Here is an 11675-nt window from a genome sequence, read left to right as displayed (position 1 = left end):
GACCACAAAGGGGATGTTTGTGTGTAAGTGTCTGGAAGGACAACAGATGCTGGTCCTAACTTATATGTTGGCATTAAGATAAACATGTAGTCTCTTCTCATGTATAGGGCTATCACCTTTGCATACCGTTGTCCAATTTTATTGCCTTTTTTTCCATGAGAGCGAATCCAACCCACACGCAAATGTCCAACTAAGGGACCCTATTTAATTATGTGTTCAAATAGAAGTACTACTGATGAAACTAGTTGTTTCCTTTCTCCAATATGAATATAAACATTCACCACATGCAAAACATAATATGAGTTAATTAATTCACTTCAATTTCTATATGGGTAAACATCTGTAGTTTATTGTATAAATGTATTAACACTAAACCTTGTATTTTATTCATGTGAAATAACAACGGACCATATTCATGTAAAATACACAACTGATGTTATACTTTTGTTATGTTTAACTTAAAAGGGACAACCACAAAAAAGGTATTATTGGCCTTATTTTAACAAAAAAATCTTACGGCCTATTAAACATATGTTACTCATTGCAATCAGAGAACAACATTTTTCCCTTAAATAAAAAAGTGAAAATACTAGACAGTTAGGGTTAGGGTTAGGTCCTTGAGGGTGCATGGGAGTTTGCTCAACCAGTCTACGTGTGCTTTGTGGACTTGGAGAAGGCATTCGACCGCGTATCCCGGGAAGTCCTGTGGGGAGTGCTCAGAGAGTACGGGATAACGGACTGTCTTATTGTGGCGGTCCGCTCCCTGTATGATCAGTGTCAGAGCTTGGTCCGCATCGCCGGCAGTAAGTCGGACACGGTTCCAGTGAGGGTTGGATTCCGCCAAAGCTGCCCTGTGTCACCGATTCTGTTCATAACTTTTATGGACAGAATTTCTAGGTGCAGTCAGGGCGTTGAGATTATCTGGTTTGGTGGCTGCATGATAAGCTCTCTCCTATTTGCAGATGATGTGGTCCTGATGGTTTCATCTGGCCAAGATCTTCAGCTCTTATTGGATTGGTTCACAGCCGAGTGTGAAGCGACTGATATGAGAATCAGCACCTCTAAGTCCGAGTCCATGATTCTCGCCCGAAAAAGGGTGGAATGCCATCTCAGGGTTGGGGAGGAGATCTTGCCCCAAGTGGAGGAGTTGAAGTACCTCGGAGTCTTGTTCACGAGTGAGGGAAGAGTGGATCGTGAGATCGGCAGGCGGATCGGTGCGGCATCTTAAGTAATGCGGATGCTGTATCGATCCATTGTGGTGAAGAAGGAGCTGAGCCGGAAGGCAAAGCTCTCAATTTACCTGTCATTCTACGTTCCCATCCTCACCTATGGTCATGAGCTTTGGGTCATGACTGAAAGGACAAGATCACGGCTCCAAGCGGCCGAAATGAGTTTCTTCCGCAGGGTGGCAGGGCTCTCCCTTACAGATAGGGTGAGAAGCTCTGTCATCGGGGAGGAGTTCAAAGTAAAGCCGCTGCTCCTCCACATGGAGAGGAGCCAGATGAGGTGGTTCGGGCAGCAGGTCAGGATGCCACCCGAACGCCTCCCTAGGAGGTGTTTCGGGCACGTCCGACCGGTAGGAGGCCACGGGGAAGACCCAGGACACGTTGGGAAGACTATGTCTTCCGGCTGGCCTGGAACGCCTCGGGATCCCCCGGGAGGAGCTGGACGAAGAGGCTGGGGAGAGGGAAGTGTGGGCTTCCCTGCTTAGGCTGCGACCCAACCTCGGATAAGCGAAAGAAGGATGGATGGACCAATAATGGGCCCAAATCAGAACTGCTCGTACTGCAGGTATAAAGGAAGGCAAGTTTTTTTTTTCACAAATATCACCGCCATGCCTCAATGATTTAATCGTAAATCTTGAAGACTTATGCAGATCCCAAATATTCAAAAACAGCCAGGTACCAATAGGCAAGAAAAGAGGGTTTTGTATAATTCACTTAAAGTTAACATTTTCCCCAAGCTTATATTCTCCCTCTTTTGTTGATTATAATTTTTCTACATTTTTAGTTTGCTTAGTGCATAATTTCAGCTATATGTAAATTCACTAAATCATTGAATGTCAATATTTTTTATTCAAAAAATAAAAGGTATGCTTTATAGCCAACATTATGTATTATTCTAACTAATTTCTTCTGTAGTACGGTTAGTGCCGGGAGCCTCTTGGCTATGGAGACCAGCTGCTGGGTCTCTGCCACATCATAGTCTGTTTAGAGAGACTGGTTGCTTTGTTGGGTCTGCTCCTGTCTCTGGCCATGCTCCCCCCACCCCAGCAAACGATGGCGTGGAACACCGCAGAGGCCACCACAGTGTATATGTTTTTTTCGGGGGGGTTGTTGTTGTTTTACTTTTGTGGTTGTATGTAGAAGTGGCTGGTTGCATCAGCTCTACTCTTTTACTGTCTCTAATGTCCTTTGTGTTCTTCGATGTTTCCCTCTTACACATGTTTATGTGTGCTATGGCTATGAGGTTTTTTCCCCTAAGCCTCAGTCTCAACCCCCACTCCAGGGGCCCAGGCTGGGACTCAATTTTTATCTTTATCTCTACCATAGCGTTTACCTGTTTCTCACCTTTTTTATAAGGCGCGCCGGAAGTTGGCAGACCCGTCAGCGATCCTGTTCTGTCTCCCTGTAATTTGTGTCTGCTCTTGAATGGGATTGTGCTGAAAATCTTAATTTCCCTCATGGGATTACTAAATTATTTCTGAATCTGATTCTGATTTTGATATGAAGGAGTTGTATTTCATTTTACCTAGTGCTCTTGTAATACAATTGGCAGGACGAGAGATAACAATCGAATGTGGAGAGAAGGGACAAACAGTAGATAGAGAAGTGAAAATAGAACAGGGTGGAGGCAGAAGTTGCAGAATTTTGACCTTGGTATGTGTCAAATCCTGGTTACAGCCAGATGGATGGATCATTAATATTACTATTAATATTATTATTATCATTGCAACACTTAATGACAAATAAAGTAGCAAGGTATTGTGCATTTTATTTCACTCACCGAATGTTCTCATTGGGCGCTTTGCCATAGGTTTTGATGGCAGCGCATTCTTGTTTGTGTTCGGCCCAGCCGGCCCGCTGACAGGTGCGGTCACAATAGTGAGCAAACTTGCATTGGCCGCATCTCTGGAGTTTTTCTTGTCTTCGGAAACAGCTGTGGCAAATGCGGTCTGCAAGGCTGCAAAAGATAGTTGCCCAGATATTATTTGTTTGATCTATTTCCATAATACTGATACAGTAGTACTATATAATACATAAATTAATCTAATATTATGGATGTATTCCTACTTATGTAAGTGTCAACATCTGCTGCCACTAACACATTTTGAGCGTATTTGGTTTTTGGCCTAAATTATGTGTTTAAATTAAGTTTTTTTCATATATTATATGTCATGATCCACTGCCCGGATCATGCTTGTTTAGTTTTTGACTCCCTCAGTTCCTGTTTTGAGCACCCCTGGGTTTTGTGTTTTAGTTGCCATTACTGCAGATTGTTTTCAACTGCCTCTGATTAGTGTTCAGGACGCTCACCTGCTCCTGGGGACGGCATGGCGAAGTTGGTAGAGTGGCTGTGCCAACAATCTGAGGATTACTGGTTCAATCCCCACCTTCTACCATCCTAGTCACGTCCGTTGAGTGCTTGAGCAATACACTTCACCCTTGCTCCTGATGAGTCCTTGTTAGCGCCTTGCATGGCAGCTCCCACGATCAGTGTGTGAATGTGTGCGTGAATGGGTGAAGGTGGAAATACTGTCAAAGCGCTTTGGGCTCCTTAAAAAGGGGTAGAAAAGCGCTATACAAGTACAACCATTTACCATTTACCATTTTTTACCTGGGCACTAATCACAGAGTTACTTATTCCCTGCTTTTCGCCACACTCGGTCTGGCTTTCGTGTTTGCTTCCATGCAACAGTTACGTTTGATGATTCCCAGCTTCTATGATCTGGATTCCTATTTTTATGCTAAGCTTTCGCGCTAGCTAGTTCCTTTGCTCCCCGGGCGATCGGCACGCGTCTCTTTTGTTTGGATCTTCTATTTTTGTAATCTTTGTGATTTATGGACAATAAATCATATTCTTACCTGCACTTTGCCTCTGGAGTTCCTGCTAAAATCTTGGGAGAGCGACCCACGGATAAACATGCGACTCAAGTGTAACATTGTAGGTATTACAGTGCCGTATTTATCTTATTTTCTATTATTATACTGTGGCGATCGATAAACTAAACAACATAGCCAGCTAATCTTGACATTACTGTATCTTTCCTGCAACAATCTTAAGACGACCAACTTTATTTGAACAACTTTTTGATAGACTTTACACTCAACACTGCCTCACCAATAACACATCTCCACATTTGTGAGACTTTGATGTCAAAAGACAATAGCGGGACGTAACATCAGACATTGGGAGCAGCATTTTAGGCCTGGGAAAAGTGTAGAACACTCAGTTGGCATTTCATTTTTGACATCAATAACACAGCTTTTGCGTGATCCATGTGGAATGACAACGAAAGACGTAACTACCATCGAGGACACCTGACTGCAAATGTACTTTGTGTTGCACATCGTGTGCCCTGTACAATATCATGCGGTAGATCATCCTCTCTTAATATACGATCTTTGGTCATGCACAGTCCGCTACAACTCTAACAACGTAACACAATAAAGTCCACTTTTACTTTAAAGATCATACGATCATAAATGTGCTGTCAACATAACAATTACATTAAAATCATAGTGATGTAACTAATGTTGGTTTCAACTGAATGAAATTGATGTGAAATGGTGTCGGTATTATAACGTTGTTGTGTCAATCAGGTGCCGCCCCGCCCTGAATGCAGAACACCAGCTCTGTATGAGGGGCCGTTAGGGACATTATTCAGACTGACCTCTTACATACACTACTGAAATACTCTCACATAAACAACTAAAATGTTTTCTCTCACACACACTATTGAAACACTCTTATACACACTTCTGATATGCTCTTACATAAACAACTGAAATGTTTTTCTCTCAGTAGTCTGCATGAGAGTGTTTCAGTAGTGTGTGTGAGATAAAAACATTTCAGTTGTTTATGTGAGAGCATTACAGTAGTGTATGTAAGAGGTAATTCTGAATAATGTCCCTGACGGCCCTTCATATGCTCTGAGTAGGGCTTTACGATCAGTGTGGGGGGATCTTATGCCCACAGATTGACAGACACGTTTGCAAAGAATTTTGCTACAATAATACTTCCGTACTGATCATTGGCCTTGTTACTTGTTTGCTGGCGGGATACACCCTGGACAAGTTGCCACCTCCTCATAGGTCTTAGAGGAATTACTCTGTGTGACAAAGTATCTCCGTGTCATGGTCATGTTTTAGTGGGTGGGTATGGCCTTAGCAATGACGCCATCAATGAGTACTTTAATATAGTGTTCTTGTCAGGCTTTCCCCTGACAGTTTGTTCGTGTTCTAGTTTTTTCCTGTTTGTGTGTGTAGTATTTCCTGTCAGCGCTCTTATTTTGTTGGTTTCCTGTCTTTCTCCCTGAGTGCTGTTTCCCCTCAGCTGCGGCTGATTGGCACCTGGTCACACCTGGTGTCAATCAGCCCGCTTCTATTTTTACCTGATTTTGTCCTCCAGTCAGTGCTGGATTATTGTCCTGTATTGTCGCTTCTGTATTGGCTCGTGTCGTGTCGTACCGTGTCGTGTCTTTGCAGCGTAGCAGTAAGCTATATTCGTTAGATGTTTGTAGCTTACTGTTTTTTGTTCCCTGCTTCCAGTTTGTTTTCATATTACAAGTGCGACTTCTGTTTTCTTGCTCGCTTCCCGAAAGCTTCCACGCTAGGCCCTTTTGTTTGTGCTAGCCTCCATGCTAAGCCCTATTTGTTTTCTAGCTCCCATGCTAGCTCTTTTAGTTTGTTATCCGCCTCGTGCGCGCTTTTGGTTGTACCCCTTTGGTTTGTTCTTGTTTTTGTATTTTTATCAAATCATGTTTTCCTATCCAATGCCTGCCTCCATCTCTGCATCTTGGGGTTTGTCACAAACTAACTTTGACAGTTCTGTAACCGTTTTTTTGGGGCCACCAAAAAAATACTTGTTTCTTAGCAGTGATCCGTATGGGCCGCATCTGTACTCTGTTTCATACACTTTTCCAGCACGTGTGGCAGTAATGGCAATGTCAAACAAACAGAAGAAGTCTGAGGCATAAGTTTAATTTGCACTGTAATTATATTGGCAGTTCCATTAAAAACATATTCATTATTATCATTAATTGAGTTTATTTCAGAATTACATAATTGAATGTACATGTATTTTTCATCAGTTATTTATCAGTCGCTTCTACTGCAGTTTATTTGATTTGTACTTCTTTTCGAATCAGCCTGACCTAAGGCTAAGGTTTATGTGTTGAACAAATACTAATCTTTTTTATTAACTCCTGGTTCCATATTATTTGACAAAGTTGTTAACCTAATAAAGTGTAAGTGCAAGGATGGCGTGGCGCGGTTGGGAGAGTGGCTGTGGCGGCAACCTGAGGGTTCCTGGTTCAATCCCCACCTTCTACCATCCTACTCACGTTCGTTGTGTCCTTGAGCAAGACACTTCACCCTTGCTCCTGATGGGTCCTGGTTAGCGCCTTGCAGGGCAGCTCCCGCCATCAGTGTGTGAATGTGTGTGTGAATGGGTGGATGTGAAAATAGTGTCACAGCGTTTTGAGTTCCTTTAAAAAGGTAGAAAAGCCCTATACAATTATAACCCATTTTACAAAGTATAACCCATAAGTAGTTCAGATATAATTATTGAATGCAATTAAAATTAAGAATAAAATTATTAATCCAGTGTTAATACTTGACTGGGCCCCAGGCCCTGGGACCTTCTGTGATGAAAAAGTTGAAGAACACACTCAAGGCTGCAAAATTGGGTGAATTGAATGCAAATGTACCTAGATGGGCAATATTTAACATTTAGAGGGCTCTAATTTTTTTTTTTAATTCATTTAAACGTTTGAATTACCAATAGTAATACTACTTCGCAGAAATGTGTTTGACACAGTTAATTGGTACTGAACATTGTTGTTTGTAGTGGTGTAGAACTGTTTCTCAAGCCTAATATTTTGGTAACATTTCTCACTACAAGACAAAGGCAAAATATTAGCAATACTGTCATGTCGAAGTTTTTTCGGTTGTCCACAAACTTTTGCCAATATTTCACGATTTACTCGTCATAGCTGAATTTACACAAAAATTCATATAGAATACACTCAAATTCATACTTAAATCCCAATCAATCAATCAATGTTTACTTATATAGCCCTAAATCACTAGTGTCTCATTGGGCTGCACAAACCACAACACAAACCACTACGACATCCTCGGTAGGCCCACATAAGGGCAAGGAAAACTCACACCCAGTGGGACGTCGGTGACAATGATGACTAAGAACCTTGGAAAGGACGAAAGCAATGGATGTCGAGCGGGTCTAACATGATACTGTGAAAGTTCAATCCACAATGGATCCAACACAGTCGCGAGAGTCCAGTCCAAAGCGGATCCAACACAGCAGCGAGAGTCCCGTTCACAGCGGAGCCAGCAGGAAAATATCCCAATAAAAATGTTGTAAACTGATGTTCTATCCTTAAGATCTTTCTGAATCTTGTACAATTTACAGCAATAAAGGACACTTCTGTCCACTCCTCACTTGTCCGTCTTACCTGTCAAAGACAACAGCTGCGAGACTGGGTTCGGAAAAAATGACGTCTCCGGGCCAAAACTCCTTGTTAGCCTTCAGGCCCCTCCCCTTTCCAGGTGAGTCAAATATTGTCACATTTTCCATGGCTGCAACCCTGCTTCCTAAGTGCCTCTTCCTGGGATGGTGCTGGACAGACTGTGGGTCCGGTGAAGGAGGACGAGTGGCGCTTCTCACTGATGGTGGGGGCGCCAAATACTCAGTTAGGGGTTGGGCCAGTTCAGAATCCCACAGACCAATCCAGTTCCACTGGGTTCATCCTAGAAAGACAACTGCACCGTGCATACCTAAGGTACTTGAAATAGCCATCAACTTTTTGAGATGGACCACTAAGGTACATAATATAGGCTGGGGGTTTGTCTCTGACAAATATGATGTCTCACAACGACAAATTGTCCAAAGACTCAAGCAGTGATTAGCTCAGAAATGGTCTGAAACACACTTTGTCATTCAGTGAGAGCCAATAATGGGTCTTTGTTGGTGTGGGTTTCAACAGCAGGCTGCAAAATCCCCCACAGCACCTATGAGTTGGTTGGTGCCAAGTACCACATGGTTATTTTTGTCCCTCACATGCTTCTGTCTATCAGGAGTCTGATGGGATGTTGGACAGCTGCGGGAAGATTGACACCCAGTAAAGACCTGCCTCCCCTTAACACGACTGTTCTGGTGCTTTCTAACACACACAGGTCAGTCAGTAAATGTTGTGTGTTATCCTGTGCTGCCCAATAAACTCCCGTGCTCTGGAGATGGTCAAAATAAGCATGTTTCTTACAAAAACATAAGCGCAAAAAACAAGATTTTGTATTTATTTGTTAAAACAAAGAAACATTTCCGAACCTTTTGGATAAGGTTTATCTAAGCACAAGTGGCTGATTAGTTACAGTAATAGGAAATGTGCCTAGTAGCACCCGCTGTTACCAATTGGAAAGCATTGGTGATAACATAGAACCCTAGCAGAAACACTCTATGGGTTGTTAAGGGCCGCACTGGAGGAAGCTCCAACTTATTTTAATGCAATGATTATGTCTCGTTTTTATTATTGTATAACATGTTGGTCCCAAGCAAGCAAAATGGCACTAAGGCCATTGGAAACATTGCACAAACAATAACTCAAAATCCTTGACCGAAAACCACAACACCACCATCACTGTTTAGTTCTCCAAATATATAGATTGTTAAATTTTGCTAACATTAAAAGATTAGCATCAATATAAATTGCCCATTGAATCCTAAATAACACTGCACCAGCGACACTTAAGCACTTTGTACAGTTTACATCTGCTGTGACAACTAGAAACACAGGAGCCTCCAACAGGGGGCAGTGTAGCGTACCCAGATGTAAAACCTCTTTTACACAATCAGCATTTTCATATAAAGCGATAAAGGAATGGAACGACCTCACAACAAACATGAAAAGTCAAACAGATTACTCTTCATTCACAATTGAAGTTAATAAGTACTAACCGCATTTCCATATGAGTTGGGAAATTGTAGCTGAGATAGGCGCCAGTGCCCCCCGCGACCCCGAAAGGGAATAAGCGGTAGAAAATGGATGGATGGATGGATGGGTAATATAAAAGGAATACAATGATTTGCAAATCATTTTCAACCCATATTTAGTTGAATATGCTACAAAGACAACATATTTGATGTTCAAACTCATACACTTTATTTTTTTTTGCAAATATTATTTAAATTTGAATTTAATGACTGCAACACATGCCAAAGTAGTTGGGAAAGGGCACGTTCACCACTGTGTTACATCACCTTTTCTTTTAAAAACACTCAATAAACATTTGAGAACTGAGGAAAATAATTGTTGAAGCTTTGAAAGTGGAGTTCCTTCCCATTCTTGTTTTATGTTGAACTTCAGTCGTTCAACAGTCCGGGGTCTCCGCTGTTGTATTTTACGCTTCATAATGGGCCACACATTTCCAATGGGAGACAGGTCTGGACTGCAGGTGGGCCAGGAAAGTACCCGCACTCTGTTTTTACGATGCCACGCTGTTGTAACACGTGCTGAATGTGGCTTGGCATTGTCTTGCTGAAATAAGCAGGGGCGTCCATGAAAATGACGGCGCTTAGATGGCAGCATATGTTCTTCCAAAACCTGTACGTACCTTTCAGCATTAATGGTGCTTTCACAGATGTGTAAGTTACCCATGCCTTGGGCACTAATGCACCCCCATACCATCACAGATGCTGGCTTTTGAACTTTGCATCGATAACAGTCCTGATCAGTGGTCCCCAACCTTTTTGTAGCTGCGGACCAATCAGGTTTATCTAAGCACATGTGGCTGATTAGTTACAGTAATAGGAAATGTGCCTAGTAGCACCCGCTGTTACCAATTTTTTTCCTTGGTTTTTGTCATGAAAAAGGGAGGTTTTTTGGGTTGGTGCATTAATTGTAAGTGTATATTGTGTTTTTATATGTTGATTTAATAAAAATACAAAAAATTAAAAAAACATTTTTTTTTTATTAAAAACAATTTTAATTAATAAAAAAAATTTCTGCGGCCCGGTACCAATCGAGCCTGGTGGTTGGGGACCACTGGTCTGGATGGTTCGCTTCCCCTTTGGTCCGGATGACTTAATGTCGAATATTTCCAAAAACAATTTCAAATGTGGACTCATCAGACCACAGAATACTTTTCCACTTTGCATCAGTCCATCTTAGATGATATCGGGTCGAGAGAAGTCGGCGGCGTTTCTGGATTTTGTTGATAGGTGGCTTTCGCTTTGCATAGTAGAGTTTTAACTTGCACTTAAAGATCTAGCGACGATATGTATTTAGTGACAGTGGTTTTATGAAGTGTTCCTGAGCCCATGTGGTGATATCCTTTAGAGATTGATGTCGGTTTTTTATACAGTGCCATCTGAGGGATCTAAGGTCACGGTTATTCAATGTTGGTTTCTGGCCATGCCGCTTATGTGGAGTGATTTCGCCACATTCTCTGAACCCTTTGATGATATTATGGACTTTAGATGTTGAAATCCCTAAATTTCTTGCAATTGCACTTTGAGAAACGTTGTTCTTAAACTGTTTGACTATTTGCTCATGCAGTTGTGGACAAAGGGGTGTACCTCGCCCCATCCTTTCTTGTGAAAGACTGAGCATCTTTTGGGAAGCTGTTTTAATACCCAATCATGGCACCCACCTGTTCCCAATTAGCCTGCACACCTCTGGGATGTTCCAAATAAGTGTTTCATGAGCATTCCTCAACTTTATCAGTATTTATTGCCACCTCTCCCAACTTCTTTGTCACGTGTTGCTGGAATCAAATTCTAAAGTTAATGATTATTTGCAAAAAAAAAAATGTGTATGGGTTTGAACATCAAATATCTTGTCTTTGTAGCATATTCAACTGAATATGGGTTGAGAAGGATTTGCAAATCATTGTATTCCGTTTATATTTACATCTATCACAATTTCCCAACTCATATGGAAACGGGATTTGTAGCTTTGGAGCAATCAAAGCTGCTCACACAGTGACTAAGGTGGGCACTATAATAGACATGTCAACGTCATATGTAATATATTTATGCATGGGAAAATGTAAGCTGTGAGGTGTGTCTGTTAAAATCATGGTTGTGTTTTACAAATCATGACAGATGTGAACAAGAGCATTTATTGTCCATGTGTGATGATGTAAATGAGGTGTGATTGTAATATATAATAAGTATGTGTCAATGATAGGACATTTTATGACTTTTCTTAATTTGATTACATGATAAAGTATGGATAGATTGATTGGCAACACTATATTGGCCCTAGTGTGAATGTGAGTGTGAATGTTGTCTGTCTGTCTGTCTGTCTGTGATGAAGTGGCGACTTTGTCCAGGGTGTACCCCGCCTTTCACCCGATTGTAGCTGAGATAGGCTCCAGCGCCCCTCACAACCCTGAAGGGAATAAGCGGTAGAAAATGGATGGATGGATGGG

General features: G+C 41.8%; 1 protein-coding gene across 2 annotated transcripts in view; it reads right to left on the bottom strand.

Moving 5' to 3' along the window:
- The window catches only part of LOC133551876 (histone-lysine N-methyltransferase SMYD1-like), a 30329-nt gene extending 22319 nt beyond the window's left edge, over positions 1-8010 (bottom strand). The window contains exons 1-2 of one of the 2 annotated variants that reach the window (XM_061899056.1): positions 7700-8010; positions 3007-3183 (exon numbers count right to left, since the gene is read on the bottom strand). In XM_061899056.1, the coding sequence (XP_061755040.1) occupies positions 3007-3183; positions 7700-7821 (299 nt within the window). In that variant the 5' untranslated portion in view covers positions 7822-8010. The remainder of the gene's footprint in view (positions 1-3006; positions 3184-7699) is intronic. The other variant, XM_061899064.1, reaches the window with a different exon arrangement.
- Positions 8011-11675: the final 3665 nt, after the last annotated feature.

The sequence above is a fragment of the Nerophis ophidion genome, linkage group LG01 (genome assembly GCF_033978795.1).
Source record: "Nerophis ophidion isolate RoL-2023_Sa linkage group LG01, RoL_Noph_v1.0, whole genome shotgun sequence".
In the NCBI taxonomy this organism is placed as follows: domain Eukaryota; kingdom Metazoa; phylum Chordata; class Actinopteri; order Syngnathiformes; family Syngnathidae; genus Nerophis; species Nerophis ophidion.
This window is presented reverse-complemented; position numbering and strand designations above follow the sequence as displayed.